Raw genomic sequence first — 27,583 nt, 5'->3', positions numbered from 1 at the left:
CCCCCAAACTGTGTACTGATAAATAAACATGGTAAAATATTAACAACTGTTGAATCGAGGTGTGGGCTATAAGATGCTCATTGCACTATGACTTTTCTATACTTTTATAAATATTCATAATAAATTGGGGGGAAAAATGAATGTTCCCAGGTCAAAACTGATATATGACCCCATCAGAAAAGTCCCTGGCATCAAAATAGCTGAATAAAAATAGCAACATCAAACAGCTGCACCAACCGTCTTGTGGCATTGTGAGAATATAAATTGGTGCAGCCTTTTGAGGGTAACTTGCAACATCCATCAAACTTTTAAACAAGCCATATTTTCAAAAAAAAAAAACTTTTTATATTTAAAATATCAATCACATAGGAAGGTTGCATGAGTGGGAACAACAACCTCCACAGATCTTTTACCCTGATTCACCAATTTTTAACATTTTGCCACATTCATTTTTTTCATTCTCTCTTTCTACATATATTTAAAGTTATAACAGGGGCACCTGGGTGGCTCAGTCAGTTAAGCAGCTGACTTTGGCTCAGGTCATGATCTTGCAGTTCATGGGTTTGAGCCCCCATCAGGCTCTGTGCTGACAGCTCAGAGCCTGAAGCCTGCTTCAGATTCTGTATCTCCCTCTCTCTCTGCCCCTCCCCCACTCCTGCTCTGTCTGTCTCTCTCTGTCAAAATTAAACATTTTTTTAAAAATTTTTTAAAGAAGAAAAATAAATTATAACAATATAACATATTTCATATACAGTATTGTGTTATATGCACCTTCATTATAGTATATACACACACATTGATTTATTTGCTGATTTAATTCCCTCCATTAACCCTCTGAGAGTAGGATGTATACATCAAAAAAGCAAGGATATTCTCTTATTTGGTCACAATAGGTTATCAAATTTGAAACATTTAATATTGTTATAATACTTTCATTTAATGAGACCCTCTCCCTTAATGTTGGGAGCCCACTGTCAATTGTCAATTGTCCCAATATTGTCCTTAAGAGCATCGTTTTTTTCAGTGCAGGATCTAGTAAAAGGTCATGCGTTACAGTCACTTGTCATGTCTCCTTTGTTTTTTGTTTTTTATGCTCCAACAAAATACTCCAAGAGCCTGGGACTCTTGATCAAGGTAGATCTGAATTTGATCACTATGAGGTGGGACCTGGAGATACTGCATTTCCAACAAGCTCTCAGGTGAGGCCCACAGACCACGGTTCACAGACCACACACAGAGCATGAAACCAAAGGAAATAGCTAGTGAAAGTCTGGTGCAGAGCATTGCAAGAAGCCTCTTGCTTTCCTCTAGGTGAACCGTGTTGGCAACGCCAACTGGGCCTCGGGACTCAAGACAAAACACTGATGCTGAACCCTCTCTCACAGGAACACCTCCTAGGCTTTCTGAAGGCAAGAGGTCCAAGACAAAGGGGCATATATCACAGAAACAAACATCTCTGTCAGTTCTCCATACCAGATGATTTCAGCTTTGGGCAGGGCAAGCCTGAATAGAAGGCAGACCCATGCCCTGCCTCCTCTACCACAGCAAACACTCTTTTTCCTTTAAACGTTACCCCCTCCTTCAAGAAGCCACCCCAGTTACCCTAGCCTACTCTAATCTCTCCATCCCCTGACACTCCCTACAACACTGACCGCATGGCTGTACCACTGAGCACTCACCTGACTGTAACTGCTCTTCCAGGTACCTGCTTTTCCCTTCTAGGTACGTGCCTTTCCTCTCCCATCACCAGGCCTCCACTTCTGCTACTTCTCCCATGATGTGCTCCCTACCACCCTCCAGCTCATATATTCGAGGCCCAGTTTACCTCTAAGCTTCCCCTAGAAACAGGCCTTTCAATGGCAGCTCCTCATCTGAACCGTCCATGGGTCTCTCCACCCAGCACCAGGTGCACCGGTCTTGTCTCCACAACTAGATCTTCAGGGTCTCCCGTGCTGTCATTGCTTTTGTTTGACATGAGTCCCTGGCTTTATGCCTTGGGGTCACCAGCATCAGCCTCTCCCTGAGTGACCTATGCAGTGTAACAGAGACCCAGTTCACCCATTCATCCATCTACTCTTCCACATTTACCAAGTGCCCACTCTGTGCCAGGCCCTGGTCTGGATTCTGGGGGACCCTCAGGCAGCCCGTGATGCCCACAGCCAGAAGTGGGCAGCACCGATGGAAGCTTTTTTCACGAGCATAAGAGGCGCTTGTGAGAAGTGATGTGGGGCCCAGCAGAGCACACCAATCCTTGATGACACCACAGCAGGCCTTTTCATCCCTGTCACATGTCACCTCCCCCATGATTACTGTGATCACTGATCATCACGCAAATAACAGCAAGCATGGCTGAAGCATGAACATCACCCCAGTGTTGGAAAGACGTGGGATCCTGAGTCTGTCATCTACAGTTCAGAAATGAGCCAAAGGCATCCTCCTCAGCTTGAATGCAGCACAAAGCAGAAGGGCTGGGAGACCCCTCAGGAGTTGGAGTGGCAGGAGAAAGGTGATGGGCAGCCCAGTGCGCCCAGGCCTGAGAGTCCAGCCTGAGCCTGGGTGTGCTTCCCTGTGTAGGATCAGAGCACCTTTCCTAGGGGAATCACGCCTTTCTTTATAAAAAGAAAACCCCAAACCAAAAGATACCTGTCATAGAAATACCCTGGGGAAGCAGAACCCTTGGGAGATTTCTACCTAATTTCTGCTGTCACCATGGAGACACAGCTCCCCCTGCAAAGCTGGGCAGGGGTGGGGGTACAGGTCCTTCCTTCATACCCAGAAGTATGGTGGAGACAAGGTTAGAATGTGGAAAATAAACACTGGGAACACAATCCCAGATCACCTCAACTATGGTTTCCTATGGAGGCTCACACAGTGCCATAGTTAACAGCCCACTTTCAAGGTGCCGGCCCCTGTATGGGGATGCACTTTGTCCCTGATAAGTAACATCCATTCTTGTGGAGAAGATCATGGTCCATACCTACCCCCACGCCAGGCATGGGACCAAGCGGGTAGCAACCTATGGTCTCCTGAGCACAACACAGCAACCCAACAGTCAGGCGGAAGTGGGGGGGAGGGGAGTTTCCTCTGTTACCTCCGAACAACCAAGTTGAAAATGGACCCAGAACAGACAACCTAACAAAAGTGGACAAAAGATCTGAACGTCCATTTCATCAAAGAATACATATGAATAGCAAAGAGGCACGTTAAAAGCACATCATTAGTCATTAGAGAAATGTCCATGGAAACCACAATGAGATGCCATTATATACCCACCAGAATGGCAACTGGAACTCTCATACATTGCTGGTAGGAATGCAAGGTGGAGCAGCCACTCTGGAAGACAAATTGGCCATCTCATAAAGTCAAACTTACGCTTACCATATTATCCAGCAATTCCACTCCTAGGCACTTACCCAAGAGAAATGCAAACCTATTTTTCATTTTGTGTCCACAGGAAGACATGTACTCACAGTAGCTTTATTCATAAAAGCCCCAAAACTAGAAACTAGGAAGAAAAAAAAAAAAAAAAACACTCATCAACTATTGAATGGATAAACCAACCATGATTTATCTATGCGATGGGACAGTATTCAGCAATAAAAAGGAAGGAACCAGCAATACGCGCAACAACATGGAGGTTCTCAAACGCATTACGTTACGTGAAAGAAGCCAAATATATGCTACGATTCTGTTTATGTGAACTTCTGGAAAAGGCAAAATAGAGAGCCAGAAATCAGCTCAGTGGATGCCAGCGGCCAAGGGCAGAGGGAAAGGAATAACAGAGAAGGGACATGAGGGTAATGAAAATGTTCTGTGTTGTGTTTGTGTGGTGGCTAACAACTACATTCATTTGTCAAGTCTCAAGGGATTTTACAGTTAAAATTGGTGAATTTTATTGTATGTAAATTATACCTCAAGAAAATTTATTTGTTTATTATAATATAATTTATTGTCAAGTTAGCTATACAGTGTATACAGTGTGCTCTTGGCTTCGGGAATAGATTCCCATGATTCATCGCTTCCATACAACACCCAGTGCTCATCCCAACAAGTGCCCTCTTCAATGCCCATCACCCATTTTCCCCTCTCCTCCACCCCCCATCAACCCTCAGTTTGTTCTCTGTATTTAAGGGTCTCTTACGGTTTGCCTACCTCCGTTTATAACTATTTTTCCCTTTCCATTCCCCCATGGTCTTCTGTTAAGTTTCTCAAATTCCAAAAATATATTTATTTTAAAAAATGGATCTATATGGGGATTAAGGAGTGCACTCGTGATGAGCATTGGGTGTTGTATGTAAGTGTTGAATCACTAACTGTACACCTGAAACTAATATTACACTGTATGGTAACTAACTGGAATGTAAGTGAAAAAAAATTGAATTAAAATTAACACTAAAAAATGGACCCAGACAGACTCAAGAAACTATTTTCAAAACTGGTATACTCAGGACTGATGTCCAGAAAGTACAGCCTGGCAAAGGCATGCTTGTTAAAATACTGAAATACTTCCACACCTACTGATTACCCTTGTGCCCCAGGACCCAACAATTAAAGGCTAATAACAGCCAGCAGGGGACCTTCTGGATCAGCCAAGGGGAACATTCTTCCCAATGGGTCAGTGCCACCCTTGGTAAAAGTTATACGGAAAAACAGATGGTGCGAAGCAGTGCTCTAACTCAGCTGAGGGCTGGCTACTTTGCTGCCAGCTTTATTTCGTTTTGGTTATGTATTCTGAACAGGAGCGAAAACTGCTTCTTGGGGGACACTGGGGGACAAAAACACTTAGATATCACAATGGTTTGTGGTCCTTCAAAGGGCCCCAATATATAAACACACGTACAGTGTATCTGTGGTATTAACATTTCATGGGGTATGGCGTGCTTAGGAAGAAAAGGTCTTTAGAGCAGCAAGGATGAGAATGAGACTGAGAGACACTGGTCTTGATGCGGCTCTCCGTGGGAGAGTGTGACACCAGAGGGCAATGCCGAGGCCCGGTGTGGAAATCCCACCTGCTAAGATTACCAATGCGGTGAGCCCCGGTCATCAGCATGGTTAGGTGGCCTAGTAGCTGGGAGGGTGTGCAGGAGGGAGTGGCCACAGGAGCTCCTGTGATCCTTCTCTACAGGGGAAAGCCAGTCACCCACTGTCCCATGAAAGCCCTGAAGCCAGCTCAACTCAGCAAACTCTCCCCAGGATCCCTGGAGCCAGCACCCCGCTAAGCCCAGGCCATCAAGACATCAAGACAGCTGCAGCCAAAACTCCACCACTGAGGTCGACAGGGACACGAGCAGAAATCCAAGCACCTCCACCCCCTTCCTCCCTGACATCTTGGCTTTCTGGAGCCCGTGATGGCAGAACTGCACGCGGCACGTTCATGGTTTTCTGCTGTGTTCAATAATAGAGACAACTTCCAGATGAGAAGAAAATAAGCACTGGAGCTGAGTCCCCTGCTTTTGTCAAGCTCAGCCAAGCCAGAGCCTCCTTGGGAATGGCTTGCTTTCTACGCTTATACATTATGACAATACTATAATTGTTCTTTCAGTCTCTTCCCGATATTTAATAACAACGTGAAGTGGGAGTCGCAAAGGTCAGCCCTACCGTACAATGAGCTCTGTTCTCATTGTCCTTTTCTGAATAGTGCCTTCCACTTGCCAGGCTGTTCCATGCCAGTGAGCCCTGGTGGTGGATGCCTGGTGCTGTTACAGAAACAGCACCACCTCCTGAGGGTGGAATACTCTAATTTGCTAAATGGTCCAGTGCCACTGTCTGTCTACATCGTCTGAATAAATACACACACAGACACACGCAGAGACACACGCACTCTGGGCTCTCCCGCACCCCACCCATACTGCCCTCAGCTACAAGCCCAAGAACAGAAAGAATATCAACTGCCAGGACTAGAGAAACTAGGGGATACACACACACTTGGCCTATTCACGTGGGCAATTACTCTCTAGTTCGGTGAGAAGTGAAATTTGCTAGGACTGCAGTTGAATAGAGTCACATATCTATGCTTAAAAAAAATTTTTTTTTCTTTAAATTTATTCTGAAAGCTCACAATAGGCAGCAAACGGGAGTCTCTCTTTGCAGCACGTTGACAGTGGACCAGGAAGCAGAGGTGCCCTGAGCTCTCATCTGGCCCTGGTACCTTCCAGGTGCCTGCCCCTCCTTGGGGCGGTCATTTCACTTCCCTGAACCTCAGCCGCCAGATCTGTAAAAAGGACCTAATTCACGGCCTGTCAGAAGACAGGACTCTCCTCCAATGTGGAGATCTGGGATTCTCTCTCTGAAGACATGTTATTAGAGGACAGTTTTCAGGAGCTACGAGGTTACTGGGGGGCATTTCGGTGCAAGGGTCACTTGGAAGTCTGCATGCTCAGATAAGGTAAGGAGGCACTGCATTGTAATTCGGAACCCATGTGATGTTGTGAGTAAACCTGTTTCGTGTCTGGGTAGGGCTTGGTTTGGTAACTCAGGCACCATAAAAGAGGGCAATGTAGCCCTGGCAGTCTGTGTCAGAGAGCAGCTTTGTACCTAATCCTGAGGGTATGATAGTTGCTAAGGAACCATTGAGATGCAAATGAATTGGCAAATACTTAGCAGCAAGATATCCGAAAAGGGTGGGGAGGGGACGCTTTGAACAAGTTAGTCAGGTGAGTGAAAGGAAAATTACTTTCTTCTGATTGGAAAAAGAAAACCATGGGTTTTCATGCAGAGCAGAAGCATTGTGCTACTGTGTAAAAAAAAAAAAAAAATTTAACTGTTCTTTTTCTGCTTGGCTGGGAGTAGAGGAAAGTTGGAGCCAAGAGCAGGGAACTTGGAAGGGCAAATGGAGTCCTCCTCTGATGTATTCTAAGCAGATTCCTCAAGAGAGGAAGAGATATCTAAAGTATGAAGAAAGGAGTCTGCAAAGGACTCTGAAGGTCTACCATCGTTATACAAGTCTTAAACCCTTGACAAAATGTACACAGAAAACTGTGGATACATATTCTATTGATGCAAAACAGAAATTCCAGGTAAGGCTAAGCCATGATTGATAAGATAATGCTGAAAACTGAAAGGAATTGAGCCATCTCATTCTTCCTATGAGTTCGCATTTCTTTCGTTCTTGCTCTCCACTGGGTATCCAATTTACATGCAACCATTAGGTTAAGATGTTCTCATAGCTAAGTCACAACCTGGAGAGCTACAGTAAGAGGTGTGGCCCCTCATGCACTGTGTTTTCATCTTTCCCCAAAAAGGAGCCCTCCTTTAGAGTCTGCTTTGAGATACCCTTGTCTTAAAATCACTTTGCCTCTAGCCAAACACCCCTGCTGTCTGCCTGTTCATTACTTTGAGTTTGATCATGATGCTTAGGAAGACAGGGAACATCCTCATCAAGAAAGAAGCTGTTTGCCCAGCCACCTCCAGCTTTTCCCTTCCTGCGTTTTTACTTTTCTCTATCACCTTCAGTTTCCCCAGCTTTTCCCGTATCTTCCACCAGGACCCTCACAGACACAACCCCCTCTATCTGCCCCTTCCCCACCTGCACTCTGGGTCCTTTCCTTTACTGCACACACTAGTTCTCCATTATGTTCCATGAATCAGTTATGCAGCAAATGTGGTATACTGTCCAGCACCCACTCCTGCATCTGGTAATGGCACCCTGACTTTTAGTGGTGGCCCAGCCCTCATTACAGGCCATGCACCTCCCTCCAGCTCCAGAGATAGGTAGCTGTGTGCCCAAGCCTGGCCAATGAGTGCATTCCATCATCCTCATGACAGCCTGATTCACAAGAGAGGCTTAGGATCCAAGGAAGGCCAGCTACTGGGGGTGAGCCATTATCTTTCTGCTGAAGTTTCAAGAGGATGTGAGCCTGAGCTGCCAGTGGCCACATGACCATAGCAAGAAGGCCTGTCTGAGGATGGAGTCAACCTAAATGGCTCTGTTCATTGTCCCTTCAGATCCATTCTCCACCTTTCTTTGCCCTCTTCTGAGCCTCAGGAGACTGACCTTTCTGAACCAGGCTTCCATACCCCATGCCTTCTTGTTGAGTTCATCCAATGGGAGATATTGGCAGGAAGAGAAAAAGTAGAGGTGAACAAGTTCAGGGAATACAATGCCCCATCTCTGCCCCTGCATGGTTTGGGCAGCAGCTTCATTCCTCTGTCTACAGCCCCTGTCAGGGAGCCCTCTCCCATGCTATAGCTCTTTCCAGGCCCCCAAGCATCATTCCCTTCCCTTGCCCTACTGGCTATGGGGAGTCATGGCCTCCCACTGTTGCCAGCCTCTGGCTGCGTCTCCATCCTTAGTGATTCCCTTAACCCTATTCCTAACTCTGTAAAGAGTCTCTTCACTAAACTCTCCTCAAATAACCCTTTGAGAGAGCAGTCTGTTTTCTGTCAGGACCCTTCCTGACACAGACACAGAGCTAAGGTATGAGAAAAAGGAGACTGAGTCTGAGACAGCCCTGGTGCCCCTAGGTATAATCACAACCTAAGTCCCAAACTGTCCACTAATAACAATTGCCAATAATCACCCCTACCCTTTGCTTTCCTTCAGCTTGAGTTGAACATGCGTCTCTACAGCCAGAGATCTGGCTAATAAAACAGGCAACGCTCTTGATGAAGAGCTCTCTACCCTCATGACACAGAGAGTAAGAATAACTATCAGTCTTGGTTTCTCATTCCTAACCACTCCTGACAAACTCCTACCCTACCTCTATGGAGCTTCACCCTGTATCTCTATATAGTCTCCCTCTCTTACACATACATACACACACACACGCACACACACACACACACGCATACACATGCCCACACACATATACACACTCCTTCCTCAAATCCTTCCCACCAGAAATATGACCCTCTCATCTGGTTTCTCCTAGCAGCTGATGTGTAAATGTTATACCACATCTATCAGACTCCATCATATGTCCTGTTACAGCCTGTAGTCTGCATGGTTCTGTCTCCCCCACCAGTCTATTAATAGGTGGCTTCTTGAAGGAAAGGCTATGTCTTCTTTACTTCATGTTTTCCGTGTCAAGCACAATGTTTCTCATGCAGATGCCCAATAAATGTGTTCTGCATGAGTATTCATGAAACTGATGGCTCCTAAGCAAAGGTGTCAGTTCGGTCTCTTTGTTCCCACCCCCCATTTCCTTCCCTCTTATAGAATTTGGGCTTTCTAATTTGGAAGTGGCTTAGCCCTCACTTGGATATCCTGGGATGGGGCTCTATCACCCCTCATGGCAGCTTATTCCATCTTGGTTCAGCTTTGCTGGAAAGAACTTCATAATCAAGCCAAAATCTATCATGCATGTAGAGTAAAGCTAAGCCTGTTTGGCAAGACCAGCCTTCACATACTCACAGAGAGATGCCTTTCCTTCCCCAGCCTCTCCCCTGTTTCAAGTTGTCCAAGCCTGCCCTCATCACTTTCAATTACATTGCCCTGTTTATCCTTTCATGGCACTTTCCTAAAATTAGATTCTATATTATTTGTTATCTTAATGACTGTCTGTCCTCCCCACCTGGATGCTCCCAAGAGCTGGAACATTTCCTGTTTTGTGCATACTGCCTAGCACATAGTAGGCTAACAAATATGTGGTAGATGTTGAATGAATGAAGTAACATATCTCTTCCCCCTCCCCAGTTTCCCTCTGGTCTTCTCTAAACAATTTTTCTTCTACTACTTCTCCTAGGATATTTTGGTCATCAATTGCTGCATACCATACCAACCCCAAATTTGATAGTTTTCAACAGTGACAACATCCGTTTTGTTCACAAATCTATGATTTGGACAGGGCTCAGTGAGGAAAGCCTGTCTCTTCCCACTGGGAGCCAGCAGGGTTGGCTGGAAGGATGGGGGCTACAACCATCTGAAACCCCCTCACTCCAATGTCTGGCATTTGATGCTGGCAGTAAGCTGGGATTGGGGCTGGGGCTACACATGGCCTCTCCATGTGGCTTTGGCTTCCTCACAATATGGTGGCTGGGTCACAAAGGCAAGCAGGCCAGGAGAGAGAGAGCAGGGAAGAGGCTGGAATCCTTAATGATCTCACCTCCAACATTACGCAGGATCACTTCTGCCATGTTCTATTCATTAGATGGAGTAAGAAGGCCAACCCATATTTAAGAGGAGAGGAATGGGCTTCATACTTTGACAAGAAGGGCATCTAAAACTTTGCAGAGATGTTTTAAACTACCACATGTGACATGATTTCAGGTTTTTACACAACACATACTTGTTGATTCTACCTACCTATGTGGCACATGCTGGGAATATCATGACAATTAAGATAGAGCCCTACCCTTCAGAGGCTCACAGCACTATGGGGTATCCAGCAAAAGCAACATCCAAGTATAGACCAGTGGGGAATGTGCTCCCCAAGAGGGAGGCAGAGGCAGCTGTGGTAGAGACCAGCAGACCACCTAATCCAGACTGGGGCTCGGAGGAAGGTTTCCAAGAGAAGGTGACCACTGTTGTGAATTCTAAAGAATAAGTTAGGGTTAGCCAGGAAAAGATCGATGAGAAATATAACAAAGGCAGAGTGAGCAGGTGCAGACCCAGAGGCACACAGCAACAGAAGGCTCAGTTTGGCCTCTGCACAGATGGGAAAAAAGAAATAGGGATGTTGCTCAGGGTGTGTGTACCTGTGGAGTGTGTGTGCATGTGTGCTGTGTGGAGCAGGGGGGAGTGAAGCAGCAGGAGATGCTGCTGGCCAGGAGGAGAGGATAAAAGGAGGACCTAGACTGTGAAGGGTCTTCCACTAGTCATGAAGATGCTGAAAGAGACTCACAGGTAGTGGCCAAGGTAAACCGAAATATCAATCTATGGTCTGATACCCAAAATATGGTCTGACCTGTGCCCAACACATGCCCCTGGGCATCCACCAAAACTCAGTGGATTTTCTGATGCTATTGAAACCCTCTTCCCTGCCCCAAAAGTTACAGCCTGTGCTCCTCCACCCAGACCATTTGGACGCATTGCCTAAGGGGTTGAAAGCATCCCAGGATGGCTCCCCTTCCACCTTTCCCCAGTGAGGCTCCTCCTCTCTCCTTCTCCCCTCCTCCAAGCTTACCACCCAGTTCCAGCCTTAGCCTCAATGAGAAAGCCAAGGGCAAAGGTCCTACCTTGATGTGCTGGAAAAACAGCGAGAGGAAAACAACAGAATAATTAACTGCAAGGCCCAGCTGCCTCTCGCAGATAAGGCATTTTCTCAGCCTCCACTGTCAATGGGGCTGCCTGCAATTATTCCTGGTGCTCCTGTTCAGCCCTTTCCACAATCACAGCCTCCAGGGGGACCACTGTCCAGTGAGACTAGGACACTGAGGTGCTCTCCTCCCAATCCTCCCACACGTCCCTCCATGCTCAAAGCTATGCTAAATCCCAACATCCTTCTCTGATGTCATGGTGTTCACATCTGGCAAGGTGGGTGGGAACAGCCAGAACTCAAGAAGCAACACAGCCCCAGGCAGGACAGGGCCCACAGGACAGAACCCCGGGGGGTGGGGTCTCCAAAGGTAAGCACCCACAGCTCTCCCTTCCCCTGGAAGGTGGGCCTGTGGACGGAGCTCCAGGAGACCCACGGTGACCCCGCTCCCCACGGTCCTCCAACTCCCACCACTAAGAGCCAGGCACAGATGTCAAACTGCAATCACCTAAGCAAAACAGCTCATCAGAGACAAGAGCCAGATGGACATCCAGCAAAAAGAAAACCAATAATGACCACAGTGGGGATCTAACTGCTGGGGAGCACATGGGAAAGGCAAAGTACATGTAGGAAAATACAAAAAGGTTTTCTTCCAGTTTGGGGCACAGGTGGGGCAGTTCCAGAGAGCAAAAGGAGAGCCTGGCCAAAGGACCTAAATGTGGAGACCCATGGCACTGTCTGGTACCTTTGACAGCACTTGGCAGGACAGTAAACAGCTGGTGCTTAATTAGATGTGCCCTGATTTAATTTATGAATAAGTAACGTTAATGGAAAAGGTGCTGAACTGGGAAGCAGAGGCCTGGGGAGTTGTCAAACCTATCAAAGCTTGAGTTTGCATCTTAGTTCTTGAGTCAGTAACTTAAACTCTCAGAGCCTCAGCTTCCTCACCTATAAAATGGGAGAATGAATGCTTCAATATTAAGCGCATGGGGATCAAGATATACATAGGGTCCAGCATGTGGTAAATGCTCGATAGGCAGATGAGAACTTAGTTCAGTTCTGGTTCTAGTGCCACTAGGGTACAGGACTTCTGGAAAGTTTCTTCTTTTTATGTCCCACCCCTTGTCTTGACTCTCTGGAGCTTACACAGCCCCAAGACACCTCAGAGACTAATGTTAGGCAACAGCCTGGGGCCCCTGCTCCCCTCACTTGCCCCCTCCCCTCATGGTCACCTGCCTCTGCCCATTTCTCTGCTCATTATCACCTCCACTGGGGGATGGAGAAGCAGTGTAAGGAGGTTAAATTCAAATCAGTCATTTTTTTCACTTGCTGCCAGGAAGCCGAAGGGGAGAGAGGAGAGATCAGGGCCTCAGGTGCAATTTGCAGGCAGAAATGAGTCCTGGTAATTCTCAAGAAATTTCCTGTACGTGTCCATATTGGCCCAGCTCTGCTACCAAGAACTCTAGGGGAAACTTCCATGAGGGGACAGTGCAGCCTCCTTAAGCAGCTGCTAATGGCATTGTCTGTGCTGCTGGGATTTCAACTGACCGGAACATGGCTACAGGTGACAGAGGGGGAAACAGGTCCTTCTTCTTATCCTCTTTCCTCTTTAGCAAACAGATTGGCCTGAAGCCCCACTGGTCAGCAAGGTCTTACAGTATGGTAAAGGGCTCCGACATCTTCAGCTCTGCTCATTCTCTCACAGAGCTGAGGAATGCTCCGTGCTGGCTGGGGAGTGAGTGAGCAGGTGAGCAAGATGCCTCTTCTAGGCTGTGGAAATGAAACCTTCTCATTCACTAAGTTGGAGGCAAACTTACAAGCCAGTTGCACTGAGAGACACCCAGCAGGTGATACCACATGTGGCCAGCAGGGACCGTGGCTCCAGGGCCCACTGTACCACCTACACAGACTGGGCCTGCTGTTGGCCAGTGGGAGGTTCCTAGAGCAGGGAACTTGAGGGAGGCACTAGGCTAAGGCCTTTCTTGATGCCAGCCATGCTCCCCCTCACTCATCTCCGGTGCTCCAAAATTGGGTCCTGAGCTGCCCCCGCAGAAATCCCGCCAGTCTGTGAGGAGCCACACCCCACCCACAATTAGCCAGGGGGTCACCATGCCCCACCGCCCCGGACCATCCTATAATTGTCCACCTCCTACTTCTACACTGCTTCTACCCTGGGGTTTGCCCCCACCCCAAACCCCTGCTAACCTTCTCCACCCTAACAACCTCTCCTCTAGTCTGATTCAGCAATGAGAAAACTGAGGCACAGGGAGGGAGAGAGCTAAAGATGCATCTGGTTGCTCCCTGTGTGTTAGGCCAGGTGGAAAGCAGTTTTCCATTAGCAAAGAGCCAACTCCCCATCCTCCAGGCCTCCCTGGAAAGTGTGTTCCCATTTCTCTAATCCCCAGAGGAGTGATCCACTAAAGCCAGCGAGGCAGCTCAGATGTCAGGTGTCAGGGGTCTTTGATGGAGCAGGTGGCCCTGACTTGGCCAGTCAATGCCCCCTCTCCAAGCACAAACACACTCTGACCAAGAGCCCCAACTGTTGCTGAAATTGAAATGGAATCCACAAAAGGAGCTGAGGAATTTCTCGTGTACTATTTTGCTTTTAAATATGAAATCTCTCCCAGGGCATTACTTTATTACTATAGTAATTTCCTCAGAAGGGCAGGCATCCAATGCTCTGTTTCTCCACCACCTTTGGAGACATGGAAATCTAACAGAAATATTCAGGTTGCTTAAGTGGCTAGTGCAGAAGAGGGAGACATAAAGGGAGCTCTTCCAAGGAATGCAAACTCCTGAAATCCAGGTGGACGGATGTGCTCTAGGCTATCAGGTGGAGACAGGTAAGGGTCCCATGTGCCACCTCCACTACTCCTAGAATGCACAGGGTGCTCACACCCATCCCCTTTGGGGACACTTGCCAGTAATCATTTCTTCTTTGGGAAGCTGGCCAGGGCAGGGAGAGGAGAGGAGGAAAGATACTCGAGTCCTTCCACTAGATTCCTGATCATAAGCCATGCTGTGGTACAGGTGTCCAGCAGTGTGTGTGTGTGTGTGTGTGTGTGTGTGTGTGTGTGTGTGTGAGTGTGTGCGTGTGTGTGTGTGTGTGTGTGTAGGTGTGTAGGGTGGGAGGTGGGAAGAAGGGGCAGGAAGGGAGCTATACGGAGACTGGTGTTCAAGCTGAAGTGTTGGGGTTATCTGAACACTTCACTCATCCCTTCTCCCATGACCATGGAAGCATGGAGTGCCCAGTAATCAATGAAGTACTCAATGGCCAAGTTAGCATCAGAATTCTTTCAGCCTGTGGATTCAGGCCAATCTGAACCTTTCTTCATGCAAAGCCTACAAAAGTGGTGAGGTAAGGTGGATGGTTAAGAACACAGATTCCAGAATCTGACCACCTGGGTTCAAGTGCACTGACACTTAACTAGCTATGTGACCTTATCAAATGACTTCTCTACTCTGTATTTCAGTCTTCTAACCTGAAAAATGGGAGAGTAGGGTTGATAACAATACCTGATACAGACGTTGTACAGATTAAATGAATTGACTTATGTAAAGTACCTAGAACAACACCTATGTTAAGTGCTGGCTATTACCAGCAGCTCCCAAATATACTGGTGCCAGGTGGCCTGCATCTGAATCACTGGAGCCCTTTGTTAAAAATACAGATTTCCAGGCCATTCTGACTCAGTAAGTGCAAAGGGGAGCAAGACTGCCCATGATTTCTGGCTGCAGCCTCATTGAGAACCTCCCCTTGGGCAGTGTTTCCAGGAAGCGCTACATCAGGATCTTTACAGGGAGGCCAGAAACAGATTTCCATCCAGACCTGCTGAACTTTGGGGGTTAGAGCCCATGAGCCTACAACAAACTGCCTAGGTGCCATGAAGATTCCTGAAGCCTGAGAACCACTGCCCAAGATGATACTCTGCTCTTCTGGCTTTTAAAATTGCTTTAACCCTTGGCTCACACTGCCAAAGACTATGTTCCTGAATTTGAGTGGTATTAAGAACTTTTATAGAATAGTTATAGATGACTGTTTTGATTCAATAATAAAAACATATCTTTGACTTTAACAGCATCTCTAGTTTTGAACTAGTACAGGTGTATCCTCATAACATATATAACTTGCCCAACTTCTAAGGTTGGAACAGGTGAGCTTCATGACCCACTGTACAGAGAAAGACACTTGGCCCAGGGGACTGATTTTCCCCAGCCACAGAGTTGGAAGATGAAAAATCTGCCTTCACAATCCAGCCTCTGTCTCCACTTTGTGTAGATCTCTGCCCCATCCCGTAGTCAGACCCCATTCCTGACCCTACACCTCCTCCACTACCCCAAGTTCCTGAAATTCATTCAACCAACTAGAGAAGAGGTAGCTTCTAGTGAACGGGGTGGTGGTGGGTCCACACACTAGATCCAGAAGAAGGGGTCATGGAGCTGTCATGCACACCTTGACACCACCCTTCTTCAGTCCAATCTGTTTTATCAACGATTACTTCTGGATGGGTACAATTGTACAGGATGCCGTATCCTATCTCTGCCTCACGGGCCTTTCCCAAAGCACATGTTGGTAATCAGGATCCATACTTATGAGGGGCCAGGATAGGGCTTCTGGGATCTAGGTCTGGTTTTATACAGATCAACAAATGGCAGGAGGGGCTGGAGCAGGATACTATGTGGCCCAGCAGGCCTTCCTCATGTCCCTGGGCATCACCGGTGACAATTCCGCTCTGTCAACCCAGAAGGTTCAAGCTGGGGCTGGGTCCAATTTCTGCAGCTGTTTACACTGCCAAGAATTTTCTCAAGCAATTACCCAGAGCTGTGTTGCCCTGCCTCACCAGCATTCCACTCACTGGCTTGAGGGGGTCCCTCCACAAACACTGAGTAATAGCCACCTTTTCACAATGCATAGAAAATAAAATCACCTAATAGAATTTCCTCAAATTTACTTGTCTCTCCCAGACATTTTTTTAAATCTTTGGCGCCTGCTACTGCTTGTAGACTCATGTACATTCACAGATACCCAAAACAGATGCACACACAGCAAAGAAATAGTAACATAAAATGCAGAAAGAGCCAATCAGTGCCTAGCCTGCTGGCCTGTTGTAGACACAGGGGCTGAGGATGGGGGTTTTCCCCCATAAACTTGTAATGGAGATTTAAGTGCATATGGTGTAACTCAGTGCCTTTGTATTTTAAGGTGTGCTCCACAAAGGAGCACAGTAACTCAGCTGTGTATTCATGCATCAACAGCCCCTACTGAAAACCCACTATTTGTCAGGCCCTGAGAAATCTGCCACCAAATCAAACACATGTGTATGTTCAAGGACGGCAAGCCCAGGACTTCACTGCAGGCCACACCTAAAAGCAGATCTCCTGGGAGAGCTCTGGTCAGCCATTGTCCAAACAGTGAGGCCACCTGCAGGCATATGGTCATTCATGGATGCCAGGGGTGGGGCTGGGAAGATGCTATGAGCTTTCAGTGATGCCAGATGGCTGCCTCCCAGAAAGGCCAACATGCTTAGTCCACTCTGAGAGCGGGCGTTCTGCTGCCAGCCCAACACGTCCTACTGCTGCAGAAACAGCCCAAAAGAAGGCCAGGTCTCCAGACCCTGTTTTGCACAGGCCAAAGGGCAGCTCGGAGAAGGCAGGTGGTTGTCTTCCCTTGTAGACACCAGCGGCCCATTCTCAACAAGCCCCAGACACAGTGTGAAAGGACTTAAGCTTGAAGAGGCAAGTGTTTGGAGACTAAGAGGCCGGTTCTGTGTCCGGAAAGCCAGAGGATTTCAGCATCCCTGCCTCCCAGGCTGCCCTGTTCTCCTCTGAAAATAGACTTTAAAAGCCCCAGGCAGCCTCCTCCCCACCCCCCACAATGCCTTCTCTCTCCCCACAAAGCAGAGCCAATGGAAATGGGGAAGGGGAGGGAAGGGAGGGGGGCTCTCTTTCAGTGTGGATTTCCCACACCTCATGTCAACCAGCCCCTTCCTTCCACCCAGGCAGAGAATCTCATAGGGGCCTGCCTGTCTGGCCAAGTGTCCCCAACTGGCCCATGGCTGCCACTGTCCCTTTGTTCCTGCCCTGGCCTGGGCTAAGGACCTGCCTGGTTTTGGAGATGCTTGCCCCAGTGCAATTCCACCAGAGCCCCACTAAGGGAAAAAAGACAGGTTAAGGGGCCAAACCAGCAAGGAGAGGCACCCCTAGATACAGCAGAGTTTGGGAGGGATCTGCTGTCTGTGTAGGCAGCTCATTGATCCACTGTTCTGATAATTATCCCTCACTCATCACAAACCCAATGACGCTGGCCCCAACCCAGCCAGGCAGGCGGGAAGGCGGCTCTGCGTGTGAAAAGGAGAAAATGAACCTGTCTGTGTTCGCTGGAGGAGAGATAGGAGTGAATGGTGTGTACTATCCCTGCGCACTGAGCAGGGACGATGGGGCTGCTTTAATATTCTGCTGAATGTGGTGTTTCTTTTAACCCTTTCTGGAGAGATTTTCAGCTTAGAAAGCCAGGCTCTTCTTGCCAGGCTGCTGGCAAAGTTGCTGGGGCTGTGCCGAGAAGGAACGCAACTCCCACAACAGGAGCCACTCCAGGACACCAAGTGACAGGGCGCATATACAGGGCTGGGCGCCACCCGTACAAGGGCACTCTCCCTCGGGCAGCTCCAGCCCAGCAGCCGACCGGCAGCCAAGAAGGCGTCTACGGAGGCAACTGCGAGCATCCAGACGTGGGTTCCCACGCACTTGCTCTTCGAACAATTTTGCTCGCTTGCATGCCCTCCTTTCATCGATGGAGACCCAGTGCCAAGACCAGGCTCCCAAAGTGGGCACCCCTCTGCTCTCCGAGGCTCAGCCTCTGACCCTCTGGCGGGCGCGAAGACACTAGGACGTTGGACGCTACAAAGTCCAGCCTCGCCTAGCCCGTTGTTCACGCTCGCTCACCCAGGTTGTCCTGATCGGTTTGGAAGTGTGAAACGCTGCGCTTGTCCTATTTCAACTGCTCCCGCCTTTGCCTCTCTGTAAGTCAAACCCAAGCATCCCTGCTCCGGGGTGTCGCCCGCGCTCCACACAGCTCTAGTCCCCGCACGTCCCAAAATGCATCCCCTCCGCACAAAGACCAGGAGCCGGGAAGGGCAGCGGGAGGCAGACAAAAAACCATCTTCAGAAAAGCAAGTGAGAGCTTTCTAGGCATTCATTGTCGCACCCCCGCGCCGCCACCAGAACGAACGCGGCACACCGTGGTCTTCCCCACGCGGGGAAGGAATCAGCCCCGCCCTGGGGCCCCGAATGCCCCAGCTCCGCTCCGAGAAGGGCAGCGCTTTCCGGAGGTGTCAGGAGCGCTGGACCACGGTGTCTGGGGTGGGGGCGTTTCCGCTGGGCAACCGGTAACAGCTTGCGAGGGACCGGACAGACCAGCCCAGCGAGCCACCAGTTCAGAACGCTGCGCGTGATTCCCGCGCAGAGTCCCTCCGCGGAGTTTCAACCCGCCGGCCACCAGGAAACGAGGCTGCGAGCCCGGCCGTGGCGGCGCACCACCCCGACAGTGGTTTCCCCCCAGCAACTCCGCTCCGCTCGGGGGCCGAGCCGCGTTCCCAGGAGGGGCTGCGGCCCGCGCTCAGCGGCTGGGACCAGGGGCGGGGGAGGGGCGGGGGGCGGGGAGCAAGGAAGGGATTTCCCACAGGGATTCGCGGGCGCCGCCGAGCGCTGGTGCTCCCTGCTGCGCCAGGCGCTGTGCCCGCGGGGCGCGCTTGCCCGGCCACAGCCCAAAGCGCAGCCAAGGCTGAAGTAGCAGGGGGAGTGTCGCTGCCTCCTGGCCGGCGAGTCTCCCCTCCGGGGCGAAGACGATGCTGGGCGAGTTTCGGCCGGACCTACCACCCACCCACAGCACCCACCGTTCCCAGGCTCAAGAGGCGACAAAGGTGTCCGCCTCGCCCCGACTTGACCCAGGAAAGATGCAGCTCCCGCGGGCTCCGGGACCACCAGACTGTCCCCCGAGGGTACGGCCAATGAACTCAGTCCCTCTCCTCCGGCGGCCACTTTCGGGGCACCGGGGTAGAGCTCTGGTCCCCGCGCTCAGAGCTAGCCCGCCGAGCCCAGAGTCCCCGAGCCCGAGCAGAGGTAAAGGAGAGGTGGCGCACGGCCACCTAAGCGCATCCGTGGCCGGGACAGGAAGGGAACCGACAAGCGCTCGCACTCCAGGGGCCGGATGGCCGGAGCCGTCCCTTCGTCCCCAGTACCGGGCGCCCCCGGAGCTAAGGAGCCTGCACCGCAATGCAGCGGGCTCCACGCTCCCCGGAGCTCCGAGAGACCCGAGCTGCCCAGGAGCGCCGGGGCGCGGTAGCCAGGGGCTTCGCGAACCAGCTGCTGGCGCCGAGAGCCAGCCAGGGGCGCGCCAGGGGTGCCGCCCCAGCCTCGAGCTCGGTTGCGGCCAGGGCTCCCCAGCAGCCGTGCCCTCCGGTCGCGGAAGGCTGGCGGCGCGAAGCATCCAGACCAGCCCCGGGGATACAGCCGCCAGCCGCCAACTTGCTCCGCGGAGGCTACGTTACCTTCCATAGCGGCCACTGCGGATGCCAGGAGGAGCAGCAGCAGGCAATCCGGGGCCATCGCCGGCCGGCGGCTCCCAGGCCGAGCCCAAGCCAAAGCGGCCGCGCGGGGAGGGCGCCGCGTCCCGGGGCGCCGCTGCACTCCCCGCCGGTGGCTTCTCCGTATCCTTTCGCGCTCTAGCTGGGACCGGACTCCCCGGAGCGCGGCGTGGGCGTGGGCGGGAGTGTGCGCGCGTGGGGCGGTGCGGGCGCGCGTGGGTGTGGGTGTGCATGTGTGTGTGTGTGTTTATGGGAGAGGTGGGTGTGTGCGTGCGCGTGTATGGGAGAGAGAGGGCGAGGGAGTGTGAGCTGGGGAGAGCGCGCGAGTGCGTGTGCGTCCTGGTGTCACATTGCGAGCTACAGCGGAGCCTACGAGAGGACGGAGCCGGCCAGACTGACGCGGGAGGGAGTGGAATCCCCCACCATCAGCTCTCTCCCCACCCCTAACACCTCCTGTCCAATCAAGGAATCAAACCTGCAAAATTCCCCCGTCCAATCAGGCGCGAGCACCTCCTTACACAGGCATTGTTAGTTTAAGAAAAACTTTTGCTTGCAAGGCTGTGCGGGAGGGCTCGGAAGGCACTAGGAGGGGTCCGGGCTCCCCCTCGTGGTGTTCTCTGAGAAGCGCACCCGCCTGCCCAGCTCCCGAGGCCCCAGGCTTAGGAGGCCTAGTCAAGGAGCCTGTTGAGGCGCTTTGCCCTCCTTATAGCACACCAGGATTGGGTGAGCTTTAAATAATCAATTTTTTCTTATTTCATCTTAGCGACACTTGCCCTGGCTACCCTTTAGAATACAACCGGAAGGTGCACTCTATCCTTCCTATTCACAGCACTTCACCTTCTAACACAGAATGGATTTTACATCTGTTTGTTACTAATCAATTATGTTTAGGGGCACCTATCCTTAGGCATCTAACTCTTGATTTCAGCTCAGGTCATTATCTCACTGTTGGTGGGATCTAACCCCACAGTGGGCTCTGCACTAACAGTGTGGAGACTGCTTGGGATTGTCTCTCTCCCTCTCTCTTTGCCCCTCCTCCCCCTCACACTCTCTCTCAAAATAAATAAATAAATTTTTAAAATATGTTTATTGTGGGTCTCCCCTTATTAGAATGGAAAGGATCTCCATTCTTGGGATTCATATGTGTTTTGTTACTACAGAAAGCCCAGTACCTTGAACAGTGAAGGTGATGGCATATATGGGAAGGAAGGAAGGAAGGAAGGAAGGAAGGAAGGAAGGAAGGAAGGAAGCAATGAGGTTCAGAGAACCTGTGGACTGCTGTTCCAGTGTGTACAGCTCGCTGAATATGCGTCCTAACTCCCTGCTGTTCTAGTCCTCCACAAGTTTCTGTCTACTTTTCACTTCCAAATGCATTCTATGAGCATCCACAGAGGGCCTGACCCCAGAAGTCAGGTCAGGTGGGAGAGACCAATGGTGAACACAGCTTGCTATAAAAAGCAGAGATCGAAGTAGAAGCAGCAAAAGGTTTTGCAAAGTGGGGCACAGAAAAAGGCACCCTAATTGCAGGTGAGACCTCACACATGGGTTGGAAGGACTTGACTGGGCAACAAGGGGACAGGGCACCGGAAGTAGGAGTGATTCTCCCAGGCCCAGCTCCCACTCTTCCTCTCCTCCTGTCTCTTCCCGTCTCTGAACATAGCCAGTGTTCTACACTGAGGACCTGCCTTGAGGCTGTAATGTTGTGTTGGAGAAGTGTCCTCACCCCAGCACTCCCACCCCAGACCTGATGATGGTCTGGTACTACAAGGTCAGGGAGGGTCTGCTGGATGGCCTAACAGCAGCAAAGGTGGCTGCCTCTTCCCCATCAAGCCCTTCCCAGAGTTGTCAATGAATTAACAGTGAGCAGGCGTGGTGACCCTCCCATGCTCTCTGTCCTCCTTCTCAAGCTTTGCTAAGTCCATTTCCCACCGTGTGTGTGTGTGTGTGTGTGTGTGTGTGTGTGTGTGTGGTCTCTGCTTTGCTGGGACCACACCCCCTCTGTCACAGCCAAACTCCTCTCCCTATCCTGATCCTGCTTTTCCTCCCCCACTCTCACTAGGGCTTCTTGCCTCTCCCTGACCCTCCAGCCCACACTGCCTCAACACCTGAAAGGTGGATCCCATCATCATCTATCTTGACGCCATGCCAGCTGACCTCTGCCCTGCCATACACCACCAATGGTGTCCCAACATCTCTGGAGTGATCACAGTGGGAATGACCCACCCCCAGTTACCCATCATCCTCTTGGATCCCTAGCACCCCCGCCCCCCCCCCAATGGATGACCAACAGTTGTCCTGCAGCCCTTGCCTCCCTTTCCAAGGTCCCCATTCTCTTACCACTGTCTTACCACTTTCTACTGTTCCCTCTTCAACTCTCCAAAGCAGATCCCCTCCACCAGTTCATCCCTGGAAACTGCTCCCTGGGTCCTTGGACAATTCCTTGGCAGCTTCACCTGCTCATGTACCTCCATCGCTCCCCTCACTCATGGATGGATGGATGAGGCTCAGACTCTTTTCTCTCCTTCACTACATCACAGCCTTTTGAGAGGCATGTCGGGCAGCGTCCACTTCTGCCACATCTTCCTCCCAGTGCCCTTGTCCCAAACAAGGCTTACAAGACTGTCTCAATTCCAGCCATGTTCCTTCCCCGGGACAACTGGGGACTCTGAATAGCTGCCCAGCTTCTGTCCCCTCCCCCTCTAATCTTTCTGCACTCTGCTGCCAAACCAATCTTCCTGAAGCCAAACTTGATCTTATCTCTTCCCAGCACAGAAAACTAGTGGCTCCTCGCTGTCTGCTAAAGAAAGACCAACCACTCTGGCGCGGTGTCCAGACTTCTCTATAGGCTCCCTGAAACCTGCCTTCTGGGCCTGGGTGGCTCAGCCAGCTTGAACCCCTCACTCTCCACACCCCCACACCCAGGTCCCCCTTTCGCGGCACGTGGCTAGTCACACGCCCACCCACTTACTCAACAAATATTGAGTACCTGCGATGAAGCCAGGCAGGCCCTGCGCTAGACTGTGGGGACTCAGTGGACACAGGCCCTGCTCTGAGGGAGCATGCAGTGTAGTGGGGCAGGATGACAGAGGCAGTAGCAATGCCAGGGGGAGAAGGCAAGGCAACAGCTGAAGGGAGATGGTGCAGTCAGACATGAGGGGAACGGCTTCTGTTTACTCAACACCTCCTGCCAACAAGCACTGCGCTGGATGTTTACGTGCAAAACTGAAACGAAGTGGGTAGAATTTCCTGCCCTCTGCTTCTTCCCAAACCCCTCCTTGCCCAGGCAGTCTTGATGGCCCTCGGCTGGTCCCTCCCACCCACAGTCTCCTGCTACATCTCTTTGGGCAGTTCTGAGTGGCTCTTCCAGACCTGGCTGAAGACCACTGTCCAACTGCAAAACGTCACCGCTGGGAAGACCCTAGCAAACCGTAGGTACAGGGATCCCAAGGAGAACTCTGCCAGGGTCTTTCAACCTGTACCAGGCAAATTACACAAGAATTTCTGACTTAATGTCTTCTAATTCCCCAAGCTTCACTCCTGAGAATTTGAAGTCAGTAGGCATGAGGTAGGCCCACAAATATGATTTTATAGGCCCCACCCCGGGTGATTCTGCTGCACAATGAGGCTTGGGAGTCACTGTTCCTGCCCAGGTGTTTAAAACTGTGCTCTCAGGTCATCTCAGGGGACTGCCAGGTGGGGAAGTACAGGAGTGATCAGGGGATGGAGCCCCAGACCTCCCTTCTATTCCAGCAGCTTTTTGTATCGGGGGGCGGGGGGCATCCATACCAGGTTTTGTTTGAAGAAAGGGTTCTGTGGCAAGAAGAGGAAGAGTCAGAGGGGAGGTAAGAGGGGCTAAAAGAGAGGGTTGGATTGGGGTGGGGTTGGGGCACATCAGACCAGAAGGGGTAAGGAAAACAGCATTGATGACTCTGAAAGCGTGCTGATGGCTCAGATAAGAATAGCATCAGTTTAGGGCTTTTGTTAATTTCTCTAATAACCCAGGGGATTGACTTTTCTTGAGCAAGTTAAATATTAATTTAGCTGTGCAGCAAATTGATCTTTCTCTTGCAATGGGTTGTGATTTGCAAATATCCCTGAAAGCACCATTGGTTGGGGAATGCAAGCCTGGGTGCCTATTTTCCCCAAAGCATCTCCTAGGCTATTTTGTTTTTCTCTCTGATGTCAAATGCTCGCTTGTTTTCTTGATTAATCACCCAGCTATTTGATATCACTAAATCACTCCTTCAAAGCTATAGATGCTCACCTCTAAGCCTGTAGCTAAGGATTCCCAGGAACCCAAAGGTGATTTGACCCTTTGTCTACAGCTCAGAAGTCCTTCTGGCTAGATGGTTTTGGGGCAGCCAGTCAGTTCACCCCCCACCTCTAAAGAGTCTGTCTAAAAGGCTGAAAGAGATTTCTGGTGAACACAGTTGTATAACTTCCCTTGATAACTCTACACATTATAAAGCTAACCTATAGAATGTGCTAGCTCACCTCTAACCTGCATCCCTTTTATTGTAATTTAAGGCTGTTTTCTTCATTCTACCTAGTGGTGGAAAGCGTAGACAAACAGTAACCATCCTGAGGATGATTATATGGCTATCTTATACCTGAGAAGATGTTAAGTTGCTCCCTTATCCCATCTTTTTAAAAATATTACTTAACTGCATAAATTAAAGTTTTAGTTATACACTCCATGACCCAAGTTACCTTTAATTTGATTCTTAAGCTGCAAGATACCACTTTCATCAATTCCTCTTGGAGAAGCAGGTAAACCATTTATGAGTCATATAAAACATTTTAACAATGGGTGATAGACAAATAACAAAATCTTCCTCTCTCTTGTGCTCTTTCAACATTTATTGTGCAGCAACTCTGTGTTAGTCACCTGCAAGGTGCTAGGGACCCAGTGATGTTTGTGACCCAGCCCCTCCCTTTGAGGATCTCATGGTCTCCCTAGGAAAACAGATGTCAAAATGCATTGTGGGACTTTCTGTACAAAATGGCCTCTGGTTAGAGCCTTCCAACAAGACTTTCCTTGTTTCTCAGGAAAATATCCCAGAAAACATAGACAAATATGAAGACTCACACTAATGAGGTGAATGAACACTGATAGACAACATAATTGCCAGGATGTAGAAGGAACTGACAATACTTATAAGGCAGATGAAGTTGGTTGGAGAACAACCTATCAAGCACATGTATGACATATGCCAAGTTCTCCCCTATAAGGAGGATGTGTTTTAAAGAAATAGATAGGAAGATATGTTGTAGTTCCCTCTCTGCCAATACCTGACTCAGACGCCCAAATAAAGAACAGTTTTCCCTGGTCATCTTCCTCCCTTCCCCCAAGGTCTTCTTATACCCAGGAAGAGCCCCAAAATGAGCAAGACAACTGGGAAGACAGATGGGCTGGTGAAGACACAGTGTACTCAGGATGTGAAGGATGGTCTAGAGGCTGGAGCAGGCACAGTAATAATTATGGAATTTGTGCAGCCTGCTGAATGTTGTTTTTCCTATGACACATCAGATCAGAGCACCAGAGAATCAGGACGGTGGTTGGGGAAAGATGCCACTTCAGTAGAGCAAATATACACTAGATGAAGCCTGTTGGCAACTGGCAATTGAACATTGGCTGGCCCTCCAGTATAGGTCTAAACAGAAGATTCAACCATCAAGCAAGAGAGAGATGTAGGGCCCAAAGCCAACCCACTCATCCTGCCTAGCAAAAAACAGCAAGAATTAATGAGTCTCTTCCTTCTCAAGGAGCAGGAAGAGGAATCATGACACCCAGGGTCTATTATAACACTGAAGAACAAAGAGCAGAACAACACCTCCACGACCCAGAGGGGAGCATCTTTTTAAAAATGATGTTCTGTACAGTCAAGAGAGACTTTCAGGAAGCTTCTTGGCATGCACGAAGACAAACTCCATGAAAAAGGTCCAAGTTTACAAGAAAGCAGGTTAAGCAGAAAAGACAACAGAATGAGAGATGGGAAGAGAAAGAGAGAAGGGTTTTCAGGAAACAAAACTGCAGTGTCGGAATCGAACTTCACCTTGGTGTAGCAGTAAAGGGCAGATGTGTTGTTGTTGAGCAATGAATGAATGATATGCAAGACAAACCGAATCTTTCAAACAATAACTACAAAATGGAAAGAAAAGGAAAACCATTGAAAGAGAATACAGAACATACAGGAAACAGAAAATGTAGAGCCAACATATATAAAATTGTGCCCATGCTTGCAAAGGACTGGGGACTTGAAAGAGTCCCTAAAATCATTCCTAAAAGAGATACCACTACAAACGCCATGAAAGTAATGGCAGAGCTATGAAAGAACAAAACTTGTCTTAGCTGAATAAAAACCTGATAATTACATCTAGGTAATGTTTTCAAACTGTATGGAGATTTTAAAGAAACCTTACATCTGTATAAGGACACACAGGGACAAATAGGTTACCTACAGTAGAATAAAGATCGTTAACTTCGTAACACTAAATTCCAAAAGAAAATGGAACCGGAGCTATAGAGTTTTACGAGGGAAAATTTGTGACACAAAAAATATATTTCCAGCTGACTGAAAGCAATAGATGTTTTGGTTACATTTTCAGGTCTCAGAAAGCTTGCAACTGTTTAGAAAAAATATACTTGAAAATATATTCAAATGACAGAGACGAGTTTTGGTGACAAGTAATAAAATCAACTAAAATAGAAGTCTACATGTTTGCAAACTGCTTTTAAATTGAATTGAAATGTCAAAAATAGTCTCAATAAAGAATATACATGTTGTTAACATTCTAATTACAAAAACCTAAATCTAATAACTCAGATCATATTAATTAAGAACAAAGAGAAGAGGAATTTAAGGAGAGGTAGCACAGCTATGTGAAATTCCTTGTTCACATGGGTGGGATTCAGAAGAGGTGTTTTTAAAAATAAGATAAAAACAGGGGAGCCTGGGTGGCTCAGTCGGTTAAACGTCCAACTTCAGCTCAGGTCAGGATATTGCGGTCCGTGAGTTCGAGCCCCGCGTTGGGCTCTGGGCTGATGGTTCAGAGCCTGGAGCCTGCTTCTGATTCTGTGCTCCCTCTCTCTCTGCCCCTCCCCCGTTCATGCTCTGTCTCTCTCGGTCTCAAAAATAAATAAACGTTAAAAAAAAAAAAAAAAAACCTAAAAAAAAAAAAAAACAAAACATAAAAACAGAGAGGGAGGCAAACCATAAGAGACTCCTAAATACAGAGAACAAACTGAGGGTTGCTAGAAAGGTGTTGGGTGGGGGGATGGGCTAAATGGGTGATGGGCATTAAGGAGGGCACTTGTTGGGATGAGCACTGGGCATTATATGTCAGTGATAAATCACTAAATTCTACTCCTGAAACCAATATTACACTATGTTACCTAACCTGGATTTAAATAAAATATAAAAAAAAAAAGAAGAGGTGGGGTTTTTTTAATGCTCGAATCTTACAAATACCAAAATTGCTTTAAAATAATTAAAGTTCATTTAAAAACAATTTAAATACTTAAAAGTTTGCACAAATATACTTAAAAGAAGTATATATGCCTTTTAAAATACTGGAGAAGTTAAAAATGAAATATACCTCGATGTTTTTTTTTAAATGAATTTTAAAAATATTAAATAAACAGAAGTGAAGTTATTATTTAAATAATAAGCATTTACTAGAAATTACATAATCACTTCCAATTACAAATATGAATGAACTGACTCTTGATTAAAAACACTTGTTGGCTACAAAATAATATCATTACATATGGTGCCTAAAACAAAGGGAAAAATACATAGTAAAAGAATAATTTTAATTTAGGGTAATATTACAGGTTACCCTGCAAAACTTTTGCTAACCACA

At 48.7% G+C, this 27,583-nt stretch overlaps 1 protein-coding gene across 1 annotated transcript in view; it reads right to left on the bottom strand.

Annotated features, from left to right (window-relative positions):
* The window catches only part of EPHB1 (EPH receptor B1), a 431,880-nt gene extending 411,224 nt beyond the window's left edge, over window positions 1–20,656 (bottom strand). Inside the window, exon 1 of the mRNA XM_040480245.1 lies at window positions 19,682–20,656. Within this exon, the coding sequence (XP_040336179.1) occupies window positions 19,682–19,739 (58 nt within the window). The 5' untranslated portion in view covers window positions 19,740–20,656. The remainder of the gene's footprint in view (window positions 1–19,681) is intronic.
* Between the last annotated feature and the right edge of the window lie 6,927 nt (window positions 20,657–27,583).

Source organism: Herpailurus yagouaroundi, unplaced genomic scaffold (genome assembly GCF_014898765.1).
Source record: "Herpailurus yagouaroundi ecotype Mexico unplaced genomic scaffold, PumYag 159, whole genome shotgun sequence".
NCBI classification, from domain to species: Eukaryota; Metazoa; Chordata; class Mammalia; order Carnivora; family Felidae; genus Herpailurus; species Herpailurus yagouaroundi.
Note: the sequence above shows the minus strand (reverse complement) of the source record. Positions and strands in the feature narration are given on the sequence as shown.